At 36.9% G+C, this 27,314-nt stretch overlaps 1 protein-coding gene across 1 annotated transcript in view; it reads left to right on the top strand.

The window, feature by feature from the left end:
* SLC5A8 (solute carrier family 5 member 8) overlaps positions 1-13,673 on the top strand; it is a 61,223-nt gene extending 47,550 nt beyond the window's left edge. The window contains exons 13-15 of the mRNA XM_078449553.2: positions 4,380-4,483; positions 9,084-9,163; positions 9,411-13,673. Coding sequence (XP_078305679.1) covers positions 4,380-4,483; positions 9,084-9,163; positions 9,411-9,536 — 310 coding nt within the window. The 3' untranslated portion in view covers positions 9,537-13,673. The remainder of the gene's footprint in view (positions 1-4,379; positions 4,484-9,083; positions 9,164-9,410) is intronic.
* Positions 13,674-27,314: the final 13,641 nt, after the last annotated feature.

Raw genomic sequence — 27,314 nt, 5'->3', positions numbered from 1 at the left:
GCCTTATTGCAAATTAAATAACTTGGACCTAATTTTTCAATTTCTGCTTCTCCATTTTTCTTTTTTTTTCCATCTTTTTTTTTTTTTTTTTATTTTTTAATATATGAAATTTACTGTCAAATTGGTTTCCATACAACACCCAGTGCTCATCCCAAAAGGTGCCCTCCTCAATACCCATCACCCACCCTGCCCTCCCTCCCACCCTGCCCTCCCTCCCACCCCCCATCAACCCTCAGTTTGTTCTCAGTTTTTAACAGTCTCTTATGCTTTGGCTCTCTCCCACTCTAACCTCTTTTTTTTTTTTTTTTTTTTTCCTTCCCCTCCCCCATGGGTTTCTGTTACGTTTCTCAGGATCCACATAAGAGTGAAACCATATGGTATCTGTCTTTCTCTGTATGGCTTATTTCACTTAGCATCACACTCTCCAGTTCCATCCATGTTGCTACAAAAGGCCATATTTCATTTTTTCTCATTGCCACGTAGTATTCCATTGTGTATATAAACCACAATTTCTTTATCCATTCATCAGTTGATGGACATTTAGGCTCTTTCCATAATTTGGCTATTGTTGAGAGTGCCGCTGTAAACATTGGGGTACAGGTGCCCCTATGCATCAGTACTCCTGTATCCCTTGGATAAATTCCTAGCAGTGCTATTGCTGGGTCATAGGGTAGGTCTATTTTTAATTTTCTGAGGAACCTCCACACTGCTTTCCAGAGCGGCTGCACCAGTTTGCATTCCCACCAACAGTGCAAGAGGGTTCCTGTTTCTCCACATCCTCTCCAGCATCTATAGTCTCCTGATTTGTTCATTTTGGCCACTCTGACTGGCGTGAGGTGGTATCTGAGTGTGGTTTTGATTTGTATTTCCCTGATAAGGAGCGACGTTGAACATCTTTTCATGTGCCTGTTGGCCATCCGGATGTCTTCTTTAGAGAAGTGTCTATTCATGTTTTCTGCCCATTTCTTCACTGGGTTATTTGTTTTTCGGGTGTGGAGTTTGATGAGCTCTTTATAGATTTTGGATACTAGCCCTTTGTCCGATGTGTCATTTGCAAATATCTTTTCCCATTCCGTTGGTTGCCTTTTAGTTTTGTTGGTTGTTTCCTTTGCTGTGCAGAAGCTTTTTATCTTCATAAGGTCCCAGTAATTCACTTTTGCTTTTAATTCCCTTGCCTTTGGGGATGTGCCGAGTAAGAGATTGCTACGGCTGAGGTCAGAGAGGTCTTTTCCTGCTTTCTCCTCTAAGGTTTTGATGGTTTCCTGTCTCACATTCAGGTCCTTTATCCATTTTGAGTTTATTTTTGTGAATGGTGTGAGAAAGTGGTCTAGTTTCAACCTTCTGCATGTTGCTGTCCAGTTCTCCCAGCACCATTTGTTAAAGAGACTGTCTTTTTTCCATTGGATGTTCTTTCCTGCTTTGTCAAAGATGAGTTGGCCATACGTTTGTGGGTCTAGTTCTGGGGTTTCTATTCTATTCCATTGGTCTATGTGTCTGTTTTTATGCCAATACCATGCTGTCTTGATGATGACAGCTTTGTAGTAGAGGCTAAAGTCTGGGATTGTGATGCCTCCTGCTTTGGTCTTCTTCTTCAAAATTACTTTGGCTATTCGGGGCCTTTTGTGGTTCCATATGAATTTTAGGATTGCTTGTTCTAGTTTCGAGAAGAATGCTGGTGCAATTTTGATTGGGATTGCATTGAATGTGTAGATAGCTTTGGGTAGTATTGACATTTTGACAATATTTATTCTTCCAATCCATGAGCAGGGAATGTCTTTCCATTTCTTTATATCTTCTTCAATTACCTGCATAAGCTTTCTATAGTTTTCAGCATACAGATCTTTTACATCTTTGGTTAGATTTATTCCTAGGTATTTTATGCTTCTTGGTGCAATTGTGAATGGGATCAGTTTCTTCATTTGTCTTTCTGTTGCTTCATTGTTAGTGTATAAGAATGCAACTGATTTCTGCACATTGATTTTGTATCCTGCAACTTTGCTGAATTCATGTATCAGTTCTAGCAGACTTTTGGTGGAGTCTATCGGATTTTCCATGTATAATATCATGTCATCTGCAAAAAGCGAAAGCTTGACTTCATCTTTGCCAATTTTGATGCCTTTGATTTCCTTTTGTTGTCTGATTGCTGAGGCTAGAACTTCCAGCACTATGTTAAACAGCAGCGGTGACAGTGGGCATCCCTGTCGTGTTCCTGATCTCAGGGAAAAAGCTCTCAGTTTTTCCCCGTTGAGGATGATGTTAGCTGTGGGCTTTTCATAAATGGCCTTTATGATCTTTAAGTATGTTCCTTCTATCCCGACTTTCTCAAGGGTTTTTATTAAGAAAGGGTGCTGGATTTCGTCAAAGGCCTTTTCTGCATCGATTGACAGGATCATATGGTTCTTCTCTTTTTTTTTGTTAATGTGATGTATCACGTTGATCGATTTGCGAATGTTGAACCAGCCCTGCATCCCAGGAATGAATCCCACTTGATCATGGTGAATAATTCTTTTTATATGCTGTTGAATTCGATTAGCTAGTATCTTATTAAGAATTTTTGCATCCATATTCATCAGGGATATTGGCCTGTAGTTCTCTTTTTTTACTGGGTCTCTGTCTGGTTTAGGAATCAAAGTAATACTGGCTTCATAGAATGAGTCTGGAAGTTTTCCTTCCCTTTCTATTTCTTGGAATAGCTTGAGAAGGATAGGTATTATCTCTGCTTTAAATGTCTGGTAGAACTCCCCTGGGAAGCCATCTGGTCCTGGACTCTTATTTGTTGGGAGATTTTTGATAACCGATTCAATTTCTTCGCTGGTTATGGGTCTGTTCAAGCTTTCTATTTCCTCCTGATTGAGTTTTGGAAGAGTGTGGGTGTTTAGAAATTTGTCCATTTCTTCCAGGTTGTCCAATTTGCTGGCATATAATTTTTCATAGTATTCCCTGATAATTGTTTGTATCTCTGAGGGATTGGTTGTAATCATTCCATTTTCATTCATGATTTTATCTATTTGGGTCATCTCCCTTTTCTTTTTGAGAAGCCTGGCTAGAGGTTTGTCAATTTTGTTTATTTTTTCAAAAAACCAACTCTTGGTTTCGTTGATCTGCTCTACAGTTTTTTTAGATTCTATATTGTTTATTTCCGCTCTGATCTTTATTATTTCTCTTCTTCTGCTGGGTTTAGGCTGCCTTTGCTGTTCTGCTTCTATTTCCTTTAGGTGTGCTGTTAGATTTTGTATTTGGGATTTTTCTTGTTTCTTGAGATAGGCCTGGATTGCAATGTATTTTCCTCTCAGGACTGCCTTCGCTGCATCCCAAAGCGTTTGGATTGTTGTATTTTCATTTTCGTTTGTTTCCATATATGTTTTAATTTCTTCTCTAATTGCCTGGTTGACCCACTCATTCGTTAGTAGGGTGTTCTTTAACCTCCATGCTTTTGGAGGTTTTCCAGACTTTTTCCTGTGGTTGATTTCAAGCTTCATAGCATTGTTTGACCCCTCAAGTTCTAATTGTTGTGACTCTCTGGTATCTTAAAAAAAAATCTGCCTGCTCTTTCCCCCAGTTTTTATACATTATTCTTGGCAGAATTGTTGGTCTAAATCAAGCTACTCTATTAAAGCTGAAAATGAGATCCTAGAATAATCATTTTAGAAACAGATTAGATCATGTCACTCCTCCATTTAAAGTACTTCCCTGAGAGCCACTGCTCAGAGAGTAAAATCCAAACTTCATACAAGTCTAACAACAAAAAAGAAATCCGTCTTCCTCTTGTTTTGTGTAATTCTGTCTGTTCCTCACTATGCTTTAGTCGGCTGGTGTTTACCTCTCTCTAGGATGCTTTCCTCAAGAACTTTCCTCCAGGTCTCAGTTCAAATGTCACTTCTTCCTAAAGGCTTTCTCTGACTCCATGTTGGAGTGTAGTTCCTTCTTTCCACTCTGTTAATATCACATTACCTTGTTTTATTTTCCTTACAGCACTTTCCACCAGTGGAAATTATTATATTTATTAGTTTACTTGTTTGTTTTATTTCTCTCCCCATTAGAATGTAAACCTTATGAAGGCAGGAACTCTGTCAGCCGTTTTTATGGTAGACTTTTTAATGACAAGAACAGTACCTGGGACATAAAGCAAAGTTGAACGAATACACATGGACATTTAGCATTATAGTGTATGGTCAAGGCTAAGCCAGGGTTTTAATATTTTTCCCTCAGGCTTTTAATTCTTTATCCAATAAGATAAAGTTGGAACTGCAGATTATGACATCAAAAACATTATTAAATATTTTATTTTGATTTTACCATTCATGAAGATTATTGAGACTGCTCTTAGTTGCTAGTAGCATTACATGAAATTTTACAGTTATGCTTTTGTTTTTTCTCAGGACTCCACTGATGGATAACTGGTATTCTTTATCATATCTCTACCTCAGCACTCTTGGAACTTTGGTAACATTATTCATGGGAATGCTAATCAGTTTACCAACAGGTAACTATCTAAACCTTAGTATTGTTGTATTTACCTCCATATCAGTTTTTACTATATCTGTTTTATAGCTGCTGATGTTATTTTACTATAGTCCTGTTAACAACTAGTTTAATTACTTGTTCCATTTTCCTCATGGGAAATTTGAGGGCCTACACTTGAAAGCAGAAGATTCTCTTTGAACCTTTGCTCCACCATGTACCAGCTGCATGAACTTAGGGAAGACTGTATAGCTACTCTGAGGCTTAGCTTTCTTCTGTATGAATTGAGGTTAGTGGTGATTGACTTCCCTATCTCACAGGTTGCTGTAAGATAAAAATAAGGTCTTTAAAATATCATATGTAGTTACTACAATGCTAGGGATTTTACACATATTATTACAACAGTCCTGCATCAGATCTTTTCATTGTCCTATGCTGACTTTTTGTAAACTTTAAAGAAGTATACACAGGTAAGGAATGATCGCTACAATTGTTATATCTAAACATAGTATGAAGCTTTTTTCAGATTCCATAAATTTTAAAAACATTATTTAAAAACTGTCAGTGAGGAGCCTGCTTGGGATTTCTCTCTCCCTCTCTTTCTGCCCCTCTTCCACTCATTCTCTCGCTCTCAAAATAGATAAATACACTTAAAAAACATTATTTTTTAAAAAACAAACTGATAATACACGTGGTACATACACTGCCCTCTGGGATTGCTATAGAACTGTTATTATGGAACTTCATATCCTTATTCTGTGAATTCCATCTGTCTCCCCCCTGTGTTGTATTCCCCGCTGCCTGTATCCCATTATTCGTAATTCTTGTTTATCCCCTTAATTGAATGGAGCACATCCTTTTAGCATGTTCTTGAGAAAGTGTAGACAAGAGATTTTGAAAATGTGGTACCTCTGGAAAAAAGTGTCTTTAATTCTCCCTTATACTTGATTGATCATTTGTTCGAGTAGAGAATCCTAGGTTGAGAATAACTTTCTTGTTTCTGAAAGGATGTCTTTTTTTTTTAAGTTTGTTTTTTTAATGTAATTTATTGTCAAGTTGGCTAACATACAGTGTATACAGTGTGCTCTTGGTTTTGGGGGTAGATTTCCATGATTCATCACTTCCATACAACACTCATCCCAACGAGTATCCTCCTCAATGCCCACCACCATTTTTCCCTCTCCCCCTCAACCCTCCCATGAACCCTCAGTTTGTTCTCTGCATTTAAGAATTTCTTATGGTTTGCCTCCTTCCTTCTCTGTAACTATTTTTTTCCCCTTCCCTTCCCCCATGGTCTTGTTAAGTTTCTCAAGTTACACATGTGAGTGAAAACATATTAAGTGTATTTATTTATTTTGAGAGAGAAAGAGAGAGAGTGTGTGCACATGTGCAAGCAGGAGAGGGGCAGAGAGGGAGGGAGAGAATCGCAAGCAGGCTCTGTGCTGTCAGGGCCAACCCTGACGCAGGGCTCAATCTCATGCAGGACTTTGCTCTATCTCACAAACTATGAGATCATGACCTGAGCTGAAATCAAGAGTCAGACCCTCAACCGACTGAACCACCCAGGTGCTCCTCTGAGAGGATGTCTTAACTTTCTTCTAGTTCACTGTGTTGTTATTAAGATGCCAGTGCCATGCTACCTGCTGGCCCTTTGTATGTGACCCATTTCACAATGATTGCTTTGCCCTAAGGCCTCGGTAGGATCTTTTCAAACTGAAGACTCATGCCCTTCAGTTCTAAGGCATTTCCCTATATTATTTCTTTTGTAATTTCTTGTGATTTTCTGTTTTCTCTTTATGGAAACTCTTGTTAGTCAAATGTTTGAGTCCCAGACAGTTATTCTAATTTTCTTCTCTTTTCTTTCCTATTTTCCATAACTGTGTCTTTTAGGTCTACTACATGGGATACTTTTTCAATTTACTTTTCCATAATTCTCAAAGGAGCATTCTGATCCAGTTTTGAGAATAATCTGTAAAGGAAGGAGGGCAGGTAGGAAGCTATTACAGTAAGTCAGGTGAACGATCTTGGTGGCTGAAAGCAGGATAGCAGGGTAGTTGGTGAGAAGTGCTGGGCTCCCCGATTTCCTACATTCCCTCACACATGTACTTCCATAGCAACCAGACTGGGGGAAGGCAGCTCACTGCCCTTTTCCTCAAATGTGCAATAACTAGTCAGAAATCCTGTACTTTTGTCCTAGAACGTCTGATGTCTTTGTTTGCTTTATGCTGCAAGGCTGCCGTCACTGTGCCACTTGATAGTAGAAGAAATTCTAAGCAGAAAGTAGTAGAAGAAATTCTATCAATTATGATTTTGTAACTCCTGAATAGCACTGCCTTTCAAGCTTCTGTGATACTTGTATTTATAATTAATAAATGATATCAATAGTAGTAATATTAATGTATCAACAATGATATTGCAATGTATAATTCTTATGCATTTATGATAAAGTTTGTAGCTATTTATTACCTTTCAAACAGCTGTTTTTAACTATTTTCTTTCTTTTCAAAAAGGACTGTGGCTTTTTTCGTAAATAAATTTACCAGCACAGTAGATTTATTCTTTTTGTCTGTTTTGATGTATTTTAAGACAGATTTTAAACTTTTCTCACAAATAGCTCAATTATTCAGATCAAGAATACACATCAACAGTCTCCTTGTGCTATTTGACGTTAGGTTCTTATTCAACCCATTCCTTTTTCTTTAAGAAAATGGAATATCAATATGATTTCACTCATTTGTAGAATTTAAGAAACAAAACAGATGAACATATGGAAGGAAGAAAAAAAGAGAGGGAGAGAAGAAAGCAAACCATAAGAGACTCTTAAAGATAGAGAACAAACTGAGGGTTGATGGAGGGAGGTGTATGGGGGCTGGATTAGATGCGTGACAGGTGTTAAGGAGGGTGCTTGTTGTGATGACCACTGGGTGTTGTATGTAAGTGATGAATCATGGAATTCTACTCCTGAAATCAATATTTCACTGTATGTTAACTAACTAGAATTTAAATAAATATTTGAAAAGAAAAAAAAAGAAAATGGAGTATCAGAATATTCCCTTTCAACATTCCCTTTTTTTTTCCTTAAAAGTTTTTATTCTGATAACCATATACAACCATATCTTTTGTTTTATAAAGTAATGCTATACCCAGCTGAGCAGGCATCCAGTGATAAGAAGCAATACAACTTCATTAATTTCATATGGCTTATTCCCATTTCACAACAGCAATGAACACCTTGAGAAAAACAAACAAACAAATTAGAAACACGAAATCCTAACACTTCTGGGGAAATAAATTTAAAGATCTACTGCAGGATACTAGGAATCTGTAACAATTCAGGCCACACAGACTTGGTTGGCATTTCAGTTTCACCTAACCATGTACCCACCGTAAGTGGGTCTGTCTCTTCATCAGTAAGTGGGGTAAATAATACCCTAAGTAGACCGCGAGCTATGAGTACAGTAATTGTTTTACTCATCTCTGTCTCCCCAGCACCTAGTAGAGTCTCTAGCACATGGTGGTTACTCAACAATGTTGACTTGATTAGTTTAAAGTTGATCCCATTTCTGGAAGAGCAGAGGTTCCCATAATTAAAAGCCTAATATTTGTACCAAAGTGAAGGCACTCAAATATTAGATAGCATAAAGATCACTTTGGAAATTTGGTAAAAATCAGGATTCAGTGGCTCTACCCCAGAGTTTCTAACTGGGTTAGTCCAGGTTGGAGTTCAGGAATCTGTGTTTTAAGTACATCTCCTAGGTGTACTTTGTACTAAAGTAGTTTGAGGAGCACACAGTTTTAAAAAGCTTAGTCTTTGATCTACAAATAAAATAACTTGTATCTACAAATAATTTTTGTAAAGCAAAATGTTAGGGAAGAGGAGTTGAATCCAACACAATCATCATACTGATTTTCATTTAACCAATTTATTTGACATTTCATAATTTCCTGCACTTCTTCACATACATCTACATTCACAGCCTTGAAACTGGAGGAGTGCAACTCCACTGCCTGAAGCAGAGGCAGATGGTTTGATATTTTATTGGTAGATCAGAGAGGATGCTTTTAAACCAGTTTCCCTATGAGTACTGGGCTCTTTCTCAGGTTAAGCACCATATGAGTAGGCAGCTTGCATTTAAGAGCCATCTATTCATTTTTATTTTTTATTATTTAAAAAAAAAATTATGTTTTTATTTTATTTTTGAGAGAGAGAGTGCAAGCAGGGGAGGGGCAGAGAGAGAGGGAGACACAGAATTTGAAGCATGCTCCAGGCTCTGAGCTGTCAGCACAGAGCCTGACTTGGAGCTCAAACTCACGGACTGTGAGATCATGACCTGAGCGGAAGTCGGACACTTAATCGACTGAGTCACCCAGGCGCCCCATCTCATTTGTTTTTAAACACCAGACTCATATTTATAATAGTGACAGGCTTGCAGAATCTGAGTGACTAAGGGAAGGGAAATGGTGAGCCAAGTCTCCAGCACTGCTTAAAAAATTCTCTTTCTCTTTGTGTTTTATAAGTGCATAGAGTTGAATGCACCCAAGTCAAATGCTTGTATGATGGGCCATCACTGGGTAGTTACAGTTATCTTTCTAACAATGTAAACAATGTAAATGTTTTTCAGGAGGAAGAAAACAAAACTTAGACCGCAGATTCCTACTAACCAAAGAGGACTTTCTTTCCAATTTTGACATTTTTAAGAAAGTAAGTTGGCTTTCTTTCTCCTTCAATTAGTAAGACTGTGCTTTTACCCCCAAGATAGAATTATTAGACTCTCTTTTGAACTCTGATAGACAAGGAACGTATTTGACCTATTCTTTGATGATGCATTTCTGTTATATATCTCGTCCTCAGTAGACTACCAAGCTGATTTAGAGAAAGAAAAACAGTAACAATTATTTAGAATTGAATAGTTACTTTTTTCTAATGATGTATTAACATTTTCTTTTAGAAGAAGCATACTTTAAGCTATAAATCTCATCCGATAGAAGATGGTGGAACTGATAACCCTGCCTTCAACCACATTGAATTGAACTTCACAGACCAAAGTGGCAAGATCAATGGGACTCGTTTGTGAAGCAGCTGTGATATTAGATGATCTTAAACAGTGTCCCAATTTGATATATTTTCTAAGAAATTTGGGTCGGGTTTAGATTTTTTTTGAAGGGGTGGTTCTATAATGAGTAAAATTTGGGGGGAAATTTTTGTTAAAGCAAAGTCCTGACTCTTCAGTTCCTAGACTCAATAATTGATGCTACTCTGGAGTTAAGAGTTTCAGTGTCAGTGTTTTCCTCTATTTCTCTTTTATTTTAATGAGGCTGCAGTTGTGAAAATTATGACCACATATGTGCTGATAGATTAATACGCACATACTTAATGGTCAAAAGCACATTCTTAAATTTGGTCATTCATTAAAGTATTTTCCATGCATTTGGTGCTAGCATATCAGTTTTAGGATTTACCAAAATCATAAGTAATACTGAAAAGAGCTTTCTCCCTTCTACTACATACTCTATTTTTTAGAAAACAATGGGGTGACAGATCTATGTTATCTAGATCTTTGCTTCACATTGATCCATATCAGCTCTATCAGGGAACGTATTAACCTTGGAACCAATTCTGGCTCAGGAAGGTGATAATCAAGAAGCATCCTGTTTGGGATGGAACAATGATCAAGGTCTTCTTGGTGTTGTGTATCTATTCTTGTGCCTTTCAGCTAATTATCTAGAGCTCCTAACCATTGGGGGCTTATATTGCCTTAGACTCTGGTTCTTTTTTTTTTTTTTTTTTTTTTTTAATGTTTATTTACTTTTGAGAGAAAGTGAGAGACAGAGGCATGAGCAAGGGAGTGGCAGAGAGAGGGAACACAGAATCCAAAGCAGACTCCAGGCTCTCAGCTGTCAGCACAGAGACTGTCATGGGGCTCTAATTCACAGACTGCGAGATCATAACCTGAGCTGAAGATGGAAGCTTAACCGACTGAGCCACCCAGGTGCCCTAGACTCTGGTTCTTATATGCAATCCTAGTTTTGGACCCAACTGTGGTTTTGTTGTACAACTTTACTTTGCTTGCTTTCCTAATTTCCTGTTTACTCTGTTACCTTGGGCTTGGGTATATCTTGAGACACCCAATATGAATCATGCTACCCCAGGTTTAGAACTATGCTACTCCTGGTTCACTAAGTCCCAGACTATAAATTATAAACTCCTATGAGCCTGATACTGACTAAAGTACTTTCACTATAGGTACTTAAGGATTTGGTGACCCAAGAACATTTACATGATTAAAATGGTTAAGCTGCATGGAATTACATGATTATGTTGAATGATATTAATTTGAATGTCAACTAATTTGCAGTCAATTAAATTTAAAAGTAAATATGCTTAGAAGTCTTGTATTCTAGTGTATTCATCTGGTTGAAGAGCTAAATTACATAGGCAAACACATTTATTTTTTTTTTAATGTTCTGGAATTACTAACTATATGCTTTGTTCCACGGTTTAAAACTTCAAGTAGCAATCTCAAAATTTATTTTGCTTATGTTGCTACGTTTCTAGCTAAGAGTTTGGTCACAGGCTTTTATCAATAACTTATATTTTTCTATAGTTCCCCCATTAGATCCTGTATAGATTTTTTTCTTTACAGTGTTTTCAAATAATGTGAGAAACATTTAGGTACATTAAAAATGTTTTATATTTAAATACTTTTTTCTTATTTTCTGATACTTAGGTGAGCATGCTCTGTATGTTTAGAGATTGTCAATTGAAAACATTAAGAAATAAAATAAATAGGAAGTAGCATTTATCTAAAGCAAAGAGATTTATATAACATTTAAATTAATGATGTGTTCATATATTTCGTACATGTATAGATGTTATTTTTTCATCAATATATTTGTCAGCATACATCAAACTTTGTAAATCTTTCTACAATTTTTTAATGAGTAGTTAGATATGATCTTATTTATTTTATGCAAGTGTGATTTGAACTACTGTTAATTATTTAATAAGTGAAAGTGCATATGTGTGTAGAATGCTTCAAATTTGGAAATCAAAGTCTACTTTTTAAATAATTTTTTCTCTTATCTAACTGCCAAGGGATTATGCAGTATATATTTTTTTAATTTTTTTAATTTTTTATTTATTTTTGAGAGAGAGAGAGCATGAGCAGGGGAGGGCAGAGAGAGAGAGAGAGAGAGAGAGAGAGGGAGACACAGAATCCAAAGCAGGCTCCAGGCTCCGAGCTGGCAGCACAGAGCCCGATGTGAAGCTTGAACTCACAAAACACGAGATCATGAGCAGAAGTCTGACCTCAACTGACTGAGTCACCCAGGAGCCCTTATGCAGTGTATTCATGAGAGATATGGTACTTCCATTCTTGTCTACTTTCTTTAACAAAGTATATCTTTGTGACATTGGGAACTGTTAATATTTTACCTTTATAAATACATCACAGTGACAGGATTCTTAAGAAATCAAAGTAATGTTATTAATTATGAAAAATATTTTATCTTATCTGAATATTTGGGCAAAACCAAATAGGGGTAAAATGTTAATATAATGTAAATAAAATCACCTAATGTTCTTAATTATTTTGAAACACAACAATCCTAACAGGAGGGAAAAGCCACATAAGTTGTCTATTTTCATTTTGCCACTGACAAGTTGTATATGACCTTGAATTTATCCTTAATCTCCTCTAATGATGGAATTTAACACTAAACTTAACTACCTCACGAAATAATGTGAGTATAAAAGATCAGATAGCACTTTATTAGCTTAAATAGTGATACTTAAAATGTCAATATGATTGGAAATCAAAATTTGAGACAAAGGTCACTTGCTAGTTTTAAAAAAAGGTGAACTGTTAATAATGTGGAGATAGTTCTTTCTCTAAAAAACATGTGTCGTTGAAATGTTCAACTATATTTAGGAATAAGCAGGATTATTTGAACAGAAGAATGGAAACTTTAAAGAATGCTACAGATCAATCATATTCACTTCATAAAGAAATGAAAATGTTATATGTAAGATGTGAAATGGTATAAGTGTATATGCACCTGTTTGATTGCTTATGCATTAATTTTCTCTCTAGACCAGTGGTTCTAATGGGGCAATTTGGCATCGGAGGGGACATTTGGAAATATCTAGATACATTTTTGGTTGTCACAGCTGGTGATGAGATGCTACTGGCATCTAGTGGATAGAATTCAGGGACTCTGCTAAATATTCTATGATACGTTGGACAGCCCCTCTCCATGACAAAAAATGATCCTGCCCAGATATCAATAGTGCTGAGTCTGAGAATTCTTGCCCTAGAGGCTAAGATTGTAATCTTGATTTTCCCAAAGTCACACATGCTGGTTGTGTTCCTTTAGGGAAATTGCCTTGACTCTTCTATCTGATCATTCTTATCTACAGATGAGGTTTAAAGTGTCGCTAGCTTGCAGAATGTTATGATAGAGAGTAATGACCATGTGTTTTCATAGCATTTAAAAAATATTAAGGAATATAAAATTGTGAATAATTATGAGAATAACTCTTAAGAAAGTTTCATTTAGCAACATGATTTCCAAGATTAACACACATTAACGTGAAGGAAATATTAAATCATAAATATAAAGATTTCATAATTTTGTTTTAGTTATAAAAACACCAGAAAGTATAGCTTATTTGTTAACAACTCGATGTCTGTCCATAATGTAGACACAAGGGACAGGGATAGGCTTGAGGTCAGGGGAGTGACTCCTTATGTTGATTCTTATAGGAGATTCTGAGTTTTTTTTCCAGTAACAGTTATTAATAACAGAATCAACTGAGTGCATGCACAAGTACTGAAAATTCACTGCACAATTTAGTTATTATAAAATTTACTTTTATATTTAAGTTGTATGCTATTGTGAAAAATCTTGAGGGAATTGAATATTGCAATGTATAATGTGTTTGCATTTCTGATTTTTCAACTTGCTGATTAAATTGTCTACAAGTGTCTTTGCAGTTGTGTGTTCTTGGGGAAGAAAATGTCGAGTTGAATATAATTAAGTTTATCAACTTTTACAGAGAGTTATTTCCACTCTACCACATAAAGGACTCTCTCTGTATATAACACATAGATTATAAAAGTGTAAGCAAATAAACATGCAGAACTTTTCACTGAAAAATATTTTGTTTTAAGTAATTAACACTGTATTTGAAAATAAAAAGTAACGTCTTTAATACTGAAAATTTCTTAGCCATTATTTCTTTGAATATCCCCCCACTTCCCCAGCTCCTGTTCTGTAACTCTTTAACTCCCATTACATGAATGGTATACCTCTTTATCCTGTCCTCCAGGTCTCCTAATCTGGTTCATATTTTCTATATTTAAAAATTTCAGGATGTATCACATAAATATAAACAAAAGGACATTGCATTTTATTTTCTTTTCAGCTGTTTCTAATTTGCTATTTAATCTGTCCATTTAATCTTCCATTTCAGTGACTACTTTCTTCATTTTCTGAGTTGGGTGTGCTTTTTCAAATTTTTCAAAACTTCTTTTATTCCTAATGTTGGATTTTTTCATTAAGATTCCCAATTATTCTTTTATCTCTAATAATTTTTTTAATGTTTATTTTTGAGAGAGAGAGAGAGACAGAGTGCAAGCAGGAGAGGGGCAGAGAGAAAAGGGGACACAGAATCTGAAGCATCACAGAACTATCATCACAGAGCCTGACGCAGGGCTTGAACTCACAAACTGTGAGATCATGATCTGAACCAAAGCTGGGTACTTAACCGACTGAGCCACCCAGGCACCCCTTATCTCTAGTAATTTTAACCATATTTATTGCTCCTTTATGTTAACTGAAATTCTTGATGTGCTAATTCTTCTTCTTGTTCATTTACTTACTCTCCATCAGGGTAGTTTCTTTCCTTGTGTAGTTGACCTTTAACAAAGTTTATTTTCAGTAGGGTTTTTGTTTCTTTTTTTTTTTTTTTGAGAGAGAGACAGCATGAGAACAAGCTAGGGAGAGAGAGAATCTTAAGCAGGTTTCATGCTGTGCACAGAGCGTGACGTGTGCTGAGCCCAATGCGAGCTTGATCCCATGACCCTGGGATCATGACCTGAGCCAAAATCAAGAGTCAGATGCTTAACCAACTGAGCCACCCAGGCACCCCAGTAGGGATTGTTTTTTTTTTTTTTCTAGTGAGAGTTTCCTGGGCTCCAGTTAGTGGAAGAGTATTTGCAGAGAAGTTTTAAATTAGTTTGGGCTGTGCCCTTGTTTTAATTGCCTTCTACCAATTTACATCATTATCTCAGGTTAGGGCTTCTCTCTTAGGTTCACAGCATCAATTTTCATCCTATATCCATGCATGGCACAGAGTTTAGGGTTGGAGCCTCAGCTACTTTGTTCTCCATCAAAGACTTGGAGAGAAAGACTTTAAAATTCCCTTTTAAATAATGGAGCAGTTCTTCAAGGCTTCAGGCTTTCAGTGATTTTGGAATAGAGTCCTTACTCTTCTACATTCTGGAAGTGGAAACCTCATCTTTGTCCCCATGAGGACCTAAGAACTCATCAAGAACTATACCTCCAAAGGTTATTCAACATCTGCTGGTACCATTGCTATGGTTTAGATTTTTTTTTAATTGAGTAAAATTGGGGGCCGCCTGGGTGGTTCAGTAGGTTAAGCATCCGACTTTGGCTCAGGTCATGATCTCACGGTTTGTGGGTTTGAGCCCTGTGTCCGGCTCTGTGCTGACAGCTCAGAGCCTGGAGCCTGCTTCAGATTCTGTCTCTTTGTCTGTCTCTCTCTCTCTGTCCCTTCCCCACTCATGCTCTGTCTCTGTCTCTCTCTCAAAAATAAAATAAACATTAAAAAATTAATTGAGGGATGCCTGGGTGGCTAAGTCACTTGAGTGTCTGACTTCGGTTTGGGTCATGATCTCACAGTCCCATGAGTTCAAGCCCCGAGTCAGGTTCTGTGCTGTTAGCTGAGAGCCTAGAGTCTGCTTCAGATTGTGTCTCCCTCTCTCTCTGCCCCTCCCCCACTCATGCTGTCTCTCTCTGTCTCAAAAATAAACATTAAAAAAATATTAATTGAGGTAAAATTGGTATATATTAGTTTTAGGTGTATATCATAACTTTAAATTTGAATACAATTAAAGTGATCACCATAATTAGTTACCATCCATCACCATACGACTGCCCCTCTTCACCCTTTTTGCCCACCTCCCAACCCCCTTCCCCTCTGACAACCATCAATCATTTTTCTTTCCAATATTGGGACTGGTGTTTCCCTTTTTTTGTTTTTTAAGTTTCTATATTTTGAGAGAGAGAGAGAGAGAGAGAGAGAGACAGCTTGAGTGGGGGAGGGGCAGAGAGAGGGAAAGAAAGAGAATCCTAAGCAGGCTCCACATTGTCAGTATAGAGCCCAATGTGGGGCTCGAGCTCACGAACTGTGAGATCGTGACCTGAGCTGAAATCAAGAGTTGGATCATTAACCAACTAAGCCATCCAGGTGCTCCCCAAGTTTGACTATGTATTAAAATTTTTGTTTTGTGAATTTTATCCAGAATTTCTGTGTGTTTAGAGCAGATTTGTATCAGTATGAACCACAAATTTTTGAAAGTTCTGTTGTTATTATTTTCATTTGCTTAATCTTGGGCTATGGAGGCATAAGGAGATATTCATGACACATGGCAATTTCAAAACAATGTGCAAAATAGGATAGTCTAGTATAAACTGAACAATTGAGTGGTGAGGCACATATTTTTATATAAAAGCTTTATCGAGATATAATTCACATACCATACAATCAACCAATTTGAAATGTACAATTCAATGGTTATTATATTTCCAGAGTTATACAACACTTACCACAACCTTAGAACATTTCATCACCTACAAAAAAGCCCCACATCCACTGTAGTCTCTCTCCGTTTTCTCCCAGCCCTCTTAGCCCTAAGTGACCACTGATCTACTTTCTGTGTCTACAGATTATTCTGGACATTTCATGTGAGTGAAATTACATAATATGTTATCTTTTGTGACTGACTTCTTTCATATTGCAGGTTTTCAGTGTTAACCCATGTTGTAGCATATATCAGTATTTCCTTCATTTTTATGGCCTTGTAATAACCCATTGTTTGGCTATACCACATTTTATTTATCTGCTTCTCAGTTGAAAGACATTTCTATTTTTCCACTTTTAGGCTGTTATGAATAATGATGCTTTGAACACTGTGTACAAGTTTTTGTATGGACATTTGTTTTCATTTCTCTTGAGTGTGTGCCTATCGGTGGAATTGCTGGGTCCTATGATAATTCTATGCTTAATCATTTGCAAAACTGCCAGACTGTTTTCCAAAATGGTTGCACCATTTTACATTTCTTATTTTAGTATATGTGCTGCCGAAGCGACCACTTCATTTTACATTTCTACCAGCAGTATATAAGGGTTCTAATGTCTCCACATCCTGACCAATGCTTAGCATTAACTATATTTTTTATTATAGCCATTCTAGTGGGTATGAAGCAGTATCTCCTCATGGTTTTGATCTGCATTTCCCTGATAGCTAATAATGTTGAGCATCTTTTTATTTTTATGGGTCATCTCTTTGGAGACATGTCTGTTTAGCTCCTTTGCCCATTTTTAATTGACTTGTGTTTTTGTTATTGAGTTGTAAGAGGTTTTGGATATTCAAGATATAAGTCCCTTATCAGATATATAATCTGCAAACATTTTCTTCCATTCTGAGGGTTGGAGAGTTTTCTTTTGATTGGGGGTGTCTGAGTTACAGAGAAAAGTCATGTGAGAACTGAACAGAAGAAAAATATAGTATGATTTTGAAGTAGAAAAACATAAAGCCTCCTATTCCCATACTTAAGGCAGAGTAGGAAACATGAAATTTCAATAAATAAGGCATGCAAAATACTGTACCATTTTTAACAAGTGCAGTTGTGAAGGCAGATGGAGGGCAAAAAAGGAGAGAGGTGGAGAGACAAAAGATAGGACAAGAGAGATAAATACCTAAATTTACCTTCCTGCCGAGGCCATACATGGCATCATTATGTAACACTGGGTGGAAGCCAAGATACTTAGGCAAAGGCAAGGCTGCAAAAACGCGGTAGGAGTTAAGGAGTTCCTTGATATACACTGTTGGAGAGACAAGGGGCTGGCTCAGGGAGATTGTCTACAAGGGAAGTGATCAAGTAGAGAAGAAAGACATGTGAGGAAGTTCCAAGGAAAGTATAATAGTGAGATATATAGAAGATTTAACCAATGACCTCCCACACTCCTTGGAGCAATCTGTTGCCTCCTTAGCTCTTCTTCACATTCAAATAATCAGGTCTTTGATATTTATAGCTCAGGAATGGGAGGGGAACAATCAGAGTCAATACATTGGTGAGTCTTGGAGGAAGGGCCTCCTTGTTCTACTCTACATGCTGAGCCCTGGATGGCGACAGCAAACCACCACTGGCTTGTATAGCTTGAAAACCAACACAACCTGTGCTGCAGCTCCTGGAAAGAGCTTAGAGCCACAGGACCCCAGTAAGTACACAGCTGACTGGTGTGTCTGGGCAGGCATGGGCCTTGGGGTGTTCAAGAAATTTTGCCATGTTCTGTGAGCACCGAAGCAGAAATTGCTGCATGAGGTGTCCAGATGAACTGGACTTTAAATAGCCTCACAATTTCCTACAATCTAAGGTAGCAGAAGAGCAACATAACGATTTCTAAGCTCCCAAGGGCACCATGAAGGTAAGGAAGGAACCCCTTATGGGAATTAGGCTCCAACAGGCTGAGATCTGCTTAGACTAGCAATCAAGGATTTTATAGTTTTTGAACAGATCATGAATTTTATAAGCTTAGACAATTTAAAAATTAGACAGGTGAAGCAGTGGTAATGGGAAGCAGACATACCTTTCTCTTTTTATAGTAATGCTGTAGCTAAAAATGGATTTCAACCTCTTAATGCTTTTCATGATCTCTTTTCTTAAATTTAGTTATCTGTGTTCATTACTGTATTGTTAGCATCCAGGACAGAGTCTGGCCCAATAAATGCTTGTTGGATGAATGAATCCATACAATTCCTGCCTCTTAGAGCTTTCATCCACCTTTTGGCATGTTTGTTTGTTAAATGAGCATTACTTGTTTGATTCCCTGGGAAGGAGAGTCTGAGATGGAGTTTAGTATGTTTAATGTTTATTAAGGAGAGCCTTTAGGAGCAACACTTGTGGAGGGAAGACTAAAGAAGAAGGTTTGGACAGAGGTGGAGGTTGAGCTGCAGTGCTGATCCAAGGACAGTTTCCCCAGAGATTCGGAAGTAAGAGGAGCCCTTTAGAGATATCCTGAGTTCGGCCAAGATCATATTCCTGCATCAATTAGTCACAGATGAGGGCTGTCACAGGAAGGGGTGTGGTCATGGACCAGGTGATCCCCTGCAACGAGGCAATTAAAAAGGGGCCGAGAGATGAAGGCTGTCTGACTTTACCACTCCCAAAGCGCGTCAAGAAGTCCTTCATTGAAGGAGGAGCTCAGCAGTGTACTATAGTGTCCACTTCATGAGGTAACTGTGTCTTAGGTTAAATCACTTGTTCATGGTCATACACTTTGGATCTGAATTTAGTTTTGTCTGAGTGTACAATCTTACACTCAGAGTGTATAATCTTAATATTTTCACTCTATTGTATATGTTAATGTAAGCTTATTCTTAAATTGGTGTGGGTGAGGGGTTGGAGTTAGGAGAACTTACTCTTCAGGCTCCTGGGTTGATAGAGAGTGCCAGTCAAGGTGAACGACCTTTTGTGGAACACAGCAATCCTTTAAGAGATGCCCAGTGCTCGGCTGGGAACCTGTAGTTGCAGTGTCTTGTAACGAATGATTTGATTAACTTATAACTGTACTAAGATCACAGTTTGAAATTGCTACCCACCTACCTTTCCACCATGGTGATGTTCTCTAAAATATTACACAGACAAAACTCATTTGGTTCAGCTTGAATTGTAGAGTATATTAAAGTAATTAAAAATCCAGCAACATATTGATTAGATCAGCAGTTTTCAAAGTATTAACACCACCTGGGTGCTTGTAACAAAATTCTTGGGCTCAACTTAGATCTACGGATTCAGAAATGGTGATGGTAAGGTCCAGGTGATTCTAATGCATGCTAGAATTAGTTTGAGAACTTCTGGGTTAGATGATAATGATAATTAGGAAAAACAAACTGGGTTTATGACTAGCAAATAAACTATATATAAATGATTCCTTTAAAAATGGTTCAAATATTTACTCTATTTTGTTCATAGTATTTGCTCTGCATATTTAACCTCAGCCCTTCCATATGATTATAACTTCTTAATTAGCAAGGTCTGAGTCAATGACAATTAAAGATTACCCCCTTAGGGGCTTATATCTAGGCACACTGAGTGCAGCTATACAGAGGGTACTACTAATAACAGTTTTAATATTTACCCTTCCCTACTAGAAGGTTAATGGAATCCAAACTGAGTAGATCAAGTATTTAAAACCACTCATGTAATGAATGTGTTGTTAAGCAAGGCCACTTTGTTTTTGTTAAATATTATAAAATTGGTATTTGGACAATCAATGGGCAATCTGGAGAAATTACTCAATATCCCTGTTGGAAAACAATAGCTATCACTTAAATCAGAGTGACTTTAACTTCTTCACTAGAGGATTAAAGTTAATGTCTTATACTTGGCCATCTCATGATGAAATGTATTTACAGGAAAGTGAGTCGAAATTGATTGCATGCTGTAAACAACGTGTCGCCCTTTCAGATTCATTTATTTTAAGAAGCACTGAATGCTTGACTATAGGCATTACACTCTGTTAGGCATTGGGGAAGGTGAAGAGGGGTTCTTGACCTCTATCACAAGCTATCTGAGGATATAAGACAGACATGTATGCACTAGCTAAGGAAAAAGTCTAAGTGAGTGGGGCAGATTGTGTAATAGGAGACTTCCGGCAGGAGGGAAACTCAGGAACAGGACTTGTTGAAAGATGGACGTGTTGAACAGCTAGAGTTTGAGCTAGTCCTTGAAGCTAGAACTGATTTGAACATGCAGAGAAGAGAGGGAGTATGTTTGGCCAGGAGTGTTGGTGCAGGAAGAGTATAAACAAATCTTCAGAAGGAGTGAAGGTGTCTGCTTTTCTGGGGAATGTGAGGAGGTGGACCTGGCTAGCATGGAGTTGGGACTAAGGTGAAGGAAGTTGTGTAAGTAGGGCAGCCAGCTCTGAAGGCCAAGATGCAAAGATAGGTTTTTCACCAACACTTTCCTGAGAATCATTTGAGGCTCTGGAGTGTTGAATCCAGAAGGATCTGCTGCCTGACAGGGGTATATGCTATATTCTTCATCTGTCTCTGCTGTACATTAGAATAATATATTTGCAGTGCTGACACTGAATCAAGCAAAGGATAAATGGGTTTCGATTTCCTTTAAGAACCCCTAGAAAGTGTATGGTACGTTTGCACAAAGATGTTCTTTTAAAAAGTCAGCTAAAATAAAATTTTATCAGTTCCAAGATTGACCACCCTTGTGAACTATTTGGATAAATTTATTAAAATCACTGCTTTCTTGAAAGACCCAGATGGCCGAAGTTTTAATGAATTACAGTGTTGAAGTAGGATATTTCTAGTATACTAGTCTTATGAAGACTCATAAGATTTGGTAGATTAGAAAATCCTCAAATTATGGCATATTCATTATGCATGATATTTAAAATATTCCACCATCAAGACTGGGAAGAAAGTTCATCATAAATATATGCTGATATTTTGATGGTTATAGTATTTGCTTTTGTATGCATTCATCCAATAAACATTCGATTTCTTTTTAAATTTTTCGTTTATTGAGATATAATTGATGCTGTACAAATTTAAGCGATACAGCATAATGATTTGACTTACATATATTGTTGAAATGATTTAAGTTTAGTTAACATCCATCATCTTATATAGATACCAAAATCAATCAATCAATCAATCAATCAATCAATGTTTTCCTTATGAGAACTTTTAAGATCTACTGTGTTAAAAATTGTCAAATATAATATAAGACGGTATTAACTATAGGGATCATGTTGTGTATTACATCCCTAGTATTTATTTATGTTTGTTTTAAAATTTTTTATGTTTATTTATTTGTGAGAGAGAGACAGAGTATGAGTAGGGGAGGGGCAGAGAGAGAAGAAGACACAGAATCCAAAGCAGGCTCCAGGCTCTGATCTGTCAGCATAGAGCCTGATGCAGGGCTTGAACTCACAAACTTTGAGATCATAACCTGAGCTGAAGTCGGACACTTAACTGACTGAGCCACCCAGGCTCCCCATACTTATTTATCTTTTAAAAAATGAGATATACCATTATATTAGTTTTAGGTGTACTCCATAATAATTCAGTATTTGTATACATTGTGAAATGATCAAAGTAAGTCTAGTTAACATCTATCTCCACGTCTCATTATAGTTTTTTACTTATGTGGAAGACGTTTAAGACGTCAACTTTGAAATATGCAACACAATATTATTAACATTAATCACCACAATATCTTTATATTATATCTCCAGGACTTACTTATTTTATATCTGGAAGTTTATACCTTTTGTTAATGTTTATTTATTTTTGAGAGAGAGAGACAGATAGAGTGCAAGCAGGAGAGGAGCAGAGAGAGAGGGAGACACAGAGTCCAAAGCAGGCTCTAGGCTCTGAGCTGTCAGCCCAGAGCCTGTTGTGGGGCTCAAACTCACAAACCATGAGATCATGACCTGAGCTAAAGTTGGATGTTCAACCGACTGAGCCACCCAAGAGCCCCTGGAAGTTTGTACCTTTTGACCACCTTCAGTCATATCACCCATCCCCCACCTCTGACTACCATCAGTCTGTTCTCCTTGTCTATGAGTTTGGTTGTTGGGTGGTGTTTTTTTTTGCATTTTTTTTTTTTTGGATTCCACATTTGAGATCATATAGTATTTGTCTTTCCCTGTCTGACCTATTTTGCTTACCCTAATGCCCTCAAGGTACACACATGTTGTTGCAAATGATGAGATTTCCTTCGTTTTACAGCTGAACAATATTCTATTGTGTGTGTGTGTATATATGTACACACATATATATACATACCTATATATGTGTATATAGATATAGCTATCTCACATTTTCTTTATCTATTCATTCATTGATGGATACTTAGGTTGCTTCCATATCATGGCTATTATAAACAATTCCACAATAAACATGAACTTGCAGAGATCTTTTTGAGTTAGTGTTTTTGTTTCCTTTGGATGAAATCCCAGGAGTGGAATTGTTAGATTATATAGTAGTTCTATTTTTAATTTTTTGAGAAACCTCCATACTGTTTTCCATAGTGGCTACAACAATTTTATTCCCGCCAACAGTGCACAAATGTTCTATTTTCTCTACATCCTCACCAACTCTTGTTATTTCTCTTCTATGTGATAATAGCTATTCTAACAGGTCTAAGGTGATATCTTATTGTGGTTTTGATTTGCATTTCCCTCATAATTAGTGATGTTAAAAATCTTTTCATGTATCTGTTGGCCATCTGCATGTCCTCTTTGGGAAAATGTCTATTCAGATCCTTGGCCCATTTTAATTAGATTCTTCATGGTATTCTTTTTTTAATGAAAGTATAAATAATATACACTATTATATTAGTTTCAGGTGTATAACATATTTCAACAATTCTTTTTTTAATTTTTTTTAATGTTTGTTTATTTTTGAGGGAGAGAGAGACAGAGCATGAGTCGGGGAGGGGCAGATAGAGGGAGACAGAATCCGAAGCAAGCTCCAGGCTCTGAGCTGTCAGCACAGAGTCTGATGTGGGGCTCGAACCCACGATCTGTGAGATCATGACCTGAGCACAAGTCGGATGCTTAACCAACTGAGCCACCCAGACGCCCAGAATCAACAATTCTATACATTATTCAATATCATGATAATTGTGGTCACCATCTGTCCCCATACAGCGTTATTACAATAGTCCCTATGCTGTACTTTTTATGTCCATGACTTATTTATTTTAAAACTGGAAGTTTGTACCTCTTAAGCTCTTTTATTTATTTTACCCATCTTTCTACCCACCTCCCCTCTGGCAACCACTAGTTTGTTCTCTGTATTTTAGAGTCTGTTTTTTTTTATTTGTTTCCTTGTTTGTTTTATTTTTAGATTCTACATATAAGTGAAATCATAAGGTAATTTGTCTTTGACTTTTTTATTTAGCATAATATCCTCTAAGTCCATCTGTGTTGTCACAAATGGAGAGATCTCATTGTTTTAATGGCTTAGTATTAGTCTATTGTATATATAACACTTCTTTTTAAAAATATTTTCTTTTTTCCCCCAAATGTTTTATTTATTTATTTATTTATTTATTTATTTATTTATTTAGAGAGAAAGAGAGAGAAACAGAGAGAGAGAGAGAGACAAAGAAAGAGAAAGAAAGAGGCAGAGAGAGAGGGAAAGCAGGAATCCCAAGCAGGCTCCATGCTCAGCGTGGAGCCTGACATGGGGTTCAATCTCATGACCACGAGGTCAAACCTGAGCTGATATCAACAGTCAGACACTTAACTGACTGAGCCACCCAGGTGTCCCCAACTTCTTTATCCATTCATCTATCTATGGACACTTGGGTTGCTTCCATATCTTGGCAATTGTAAATAATCCTGCAATAAACATAGGAATGAATATATTTTTTGAAATTAGTGTTTTTATTTTCTTCAGTAAACATTCAGTAGTGGGAATATTGGATCACATGGCATTTCTATTTTTAATTTTTTAAAAAAAAATTCTTTTTTAACGTTTATTTATTTTTGAGACAGAGAGAGACAGAGCATGAACGGGGGAGGGTCAGAGAGAGAGGGAGACGCAGAATCTGAAACAGGCTCCAGGCTCTGAGCTGTCAGCACAGAGCCCGACGCGGGGCTCAAACTCACGGAGTGCAAGATCATGACCTGAGCTGAAGTCGGCTGCTCAACCGACTGAGCCACCCAGGCGCCCCACTATTTTTAATTTTTAAAAGAACTTCCATACTATTTCCCACAGTGGTTGCACCAATTTACATTCTCATTAACAGTGCATGAAGCTTCCTTTTCCCCACATCCTTGCCAACATTTGTTATTTCTTGTTTTTTTGATTCTAGCCATTTTGACAAGTATAAGAGGGTATCTGAATGTGGTTTTGATTTGCATTTTCCTGATGATTAGTGATTGTAGTCCAATAGTTAATTTTCGTACTTGTTTCCCTTGCCTCAGGAGACATGTAGAAAAATGTTGCTAAAGCCTATGTCCAAAAGATTATCCCCTGTATTTTCTTATAGGAGTTTTATGCTTTATGGTTTCACATTTAGACCTTTAACTGATTTTGAGTTTATTTTTGTGTATGCCATTAAAAAGATATCCAGCTTCAGTCTTTTGTATATAGCTATCCAGTTTTCCCAGACTGTCTTTTCCCCATTGTATATTATTGCCTCTTTTGTTATAGACTAATAGACCATATAAGCATGAGTTTATTTCTGGGCTCTCTACTCTGTTCCATGGATCAATGTGTCTGTTTTTGTGCCAGTACCATACTGTTTTGATTACTGTATCTTTGTAGTATATCTTGAAATCTGAGATTGTGATAGCTCCAGTTTTGTTTTTCCTTAAGATTGCTTTGACTATTCGGGATCTTTTGTGGTCCCATACAAATTTGAGTATTATTTGTTCTAGTTCTTTGAAAAGTGCTCTTGCTATTTTGATAGAGATTGCATCAAATCTGTAGATTGTTTTGGGTAGTACAGGCATTTTAAAGATATTGATTCTCTCAAGCATGAGCATAGAATACCTTTCCATTTATGTGTGTCATCTTCAATTTCTTTCATCAATGTTTTATAGTTGTCAGAGTATGAGTCTTTCACCTCCTTGGTTAGGTTTATTCCTTGGCATTTCATTATTTTTGATGTAATTGTAAATGGGATTATTTTCTTAATTTCTCTTTTTGCTACTTCATTATTAGTGTATAGAAACACAGCAAATTTCTGTATATTAGTTTTGTATCCTGCAACTTTACTAAGTTGATTTATCAGTTCTAATACTTTTTTGGTGTAGTCTTTAGGGTGATACACACTATATGTATATATATGTATATATATATATATGGTATGTCATCTGCAAATGGTTCGGGTTTCTTTCTTCCTTACCAATTTGGATGCCTTTTATTTCTTGTCTTATTGTTGCTGCTAGGTCTTGCAGTACTACATTAAATAAAAGTGGTGAGAGTGAACGTTCTCGTCTTGTTCCTAATCTTAGAGGATACACGTTTAGTCTTCAATCATTGAGTATAATGTTAGCTGTGGGTTTTTCCATATATGGCCTTTATTACATTGAGGTATATTCCCTCTAAACCCACTTTGTTTAGAATTTTATTGTAATGGATGTTGTATTTTGTCAACTGCTTTTTCTGTATCTGTTGAGATAATTTTATGGTTTTTATATTTTCTCTGGTGAATGTGATGTATCACATTGATTGACTAGCAAATATTGAACCACCATTCTATCCCTGGAATAAATACCACTTTATTGTTGTGAATGATTTTTTTAAATGTATTGTTTTTTTGTGTTTTTTTTTTGTTTTTTTTTCAATATATGAAATTTATTGTCAGGTTGGTTTCCATACAACACCCAGTGCTCATCCCAAAAGGTGCCCTCCTCAATACCCCTCACCCACCCTCCTCTCCCTCCCACCCCCCACCAACCCTCAGTTTGTTCTCAGTTTTTAAGAGTCTCTTATGCTTTGGCTCTCTCCCACTCTAACCTCTTTTTTTTTTTTCCTTCCCCTCCCTCATGGGTTTCTGTTAAGTTTCTCAGGATCCACATAAGAGTGAAAACATATGGTATCTCTCTTTCTCTGTATGGCTTATTTCACTTAGCATCACACTCTCCAGTTCCATCCACGTTGCTACAAAGGGCCATATTTTGTTCTTTCTCATTGCCATGTAGTACTCCATTTAAATGTATTGTTGAATTCAGTTTGCTAATACTTTATTGAGTTTTGCATCTATTTCATTAGACATATTGATTTGTGTTTTCTTTTTTGTGGTGTTTTCATCTGCCTTTTGTTTGATTCCAGTATAGTAAGTTATACAGTGTTATATTAGTTTCAGGTATATAATACAGTGACTCAACAATTCTATACATTACTTAGTGCTCATCATGATAAGTGTACTCTTTAATCCCTATGGCCTATTTCACCCATTCCTCCACCCACCGCCCCTCTAGTAATCATCAGTTTGTTTTCTATAATAGTATAATTCTTGGGGTGCCTGGGTGGCTCAGTCCATTAAGCATCTGACTTCAGCTCAGGTCATGATCTTGTGGTTCATGAGTTCGAGCCCCACGTCGGGCTCTGTGCTGACAGCTCAGAGCCTAGAGCCTGCTTAGGATTCTATGTCTCCTCTCTCAGCCCCTTGCCCACTCATGCTCTGTTTCTCTTTGTCTCAAAGATAAATAAATATAAAAAAAATTTTAAAAAGGAGTGCCATTCTTGGTTTGCGTCTTCATCTTTTTGTTTTTTATCTTGTTTGTTTCTTATATTCCATATGAGTGAAATTATATGGTATTTGTTTTTCTCTGACTTATTTCACTTAGCATTATACTTTCTAGCTCCCTCGATGTTATTGCAAATGGCAAGATTTCATTCCTTTTTATGATATTTGTGTGTGTGTGTGTGTGTGTGTGTATGTATACCCCACATCTTCTTTATCCATTCACCTGTTGATGGACACTTGGGTTGCTTCCATAATTTGGCCATTGTAAATGGTGCTGCAATAAACATAGGAGTTCATGTCCCTTTCAGTTA

The sequence above is a fragment of the Panthera onca genome, chromosome B4, assembly GCF_046562875.1.
Source record: "Panthera onca isolate mPanOnc1 chromosome B4, mPanOnc1 haplotype 2, whole genome shotgun sequence".
Classification (NCBI taxonomy): domain Eukaryota; kingdom Metazoa; phylum Chordata; class Mammalia; order Carnivora; family Felidae; genus Panthera; species Panthera onca.
This window is presented reverse-complemented; position numbering and strand designations above follow the sequence as displayed.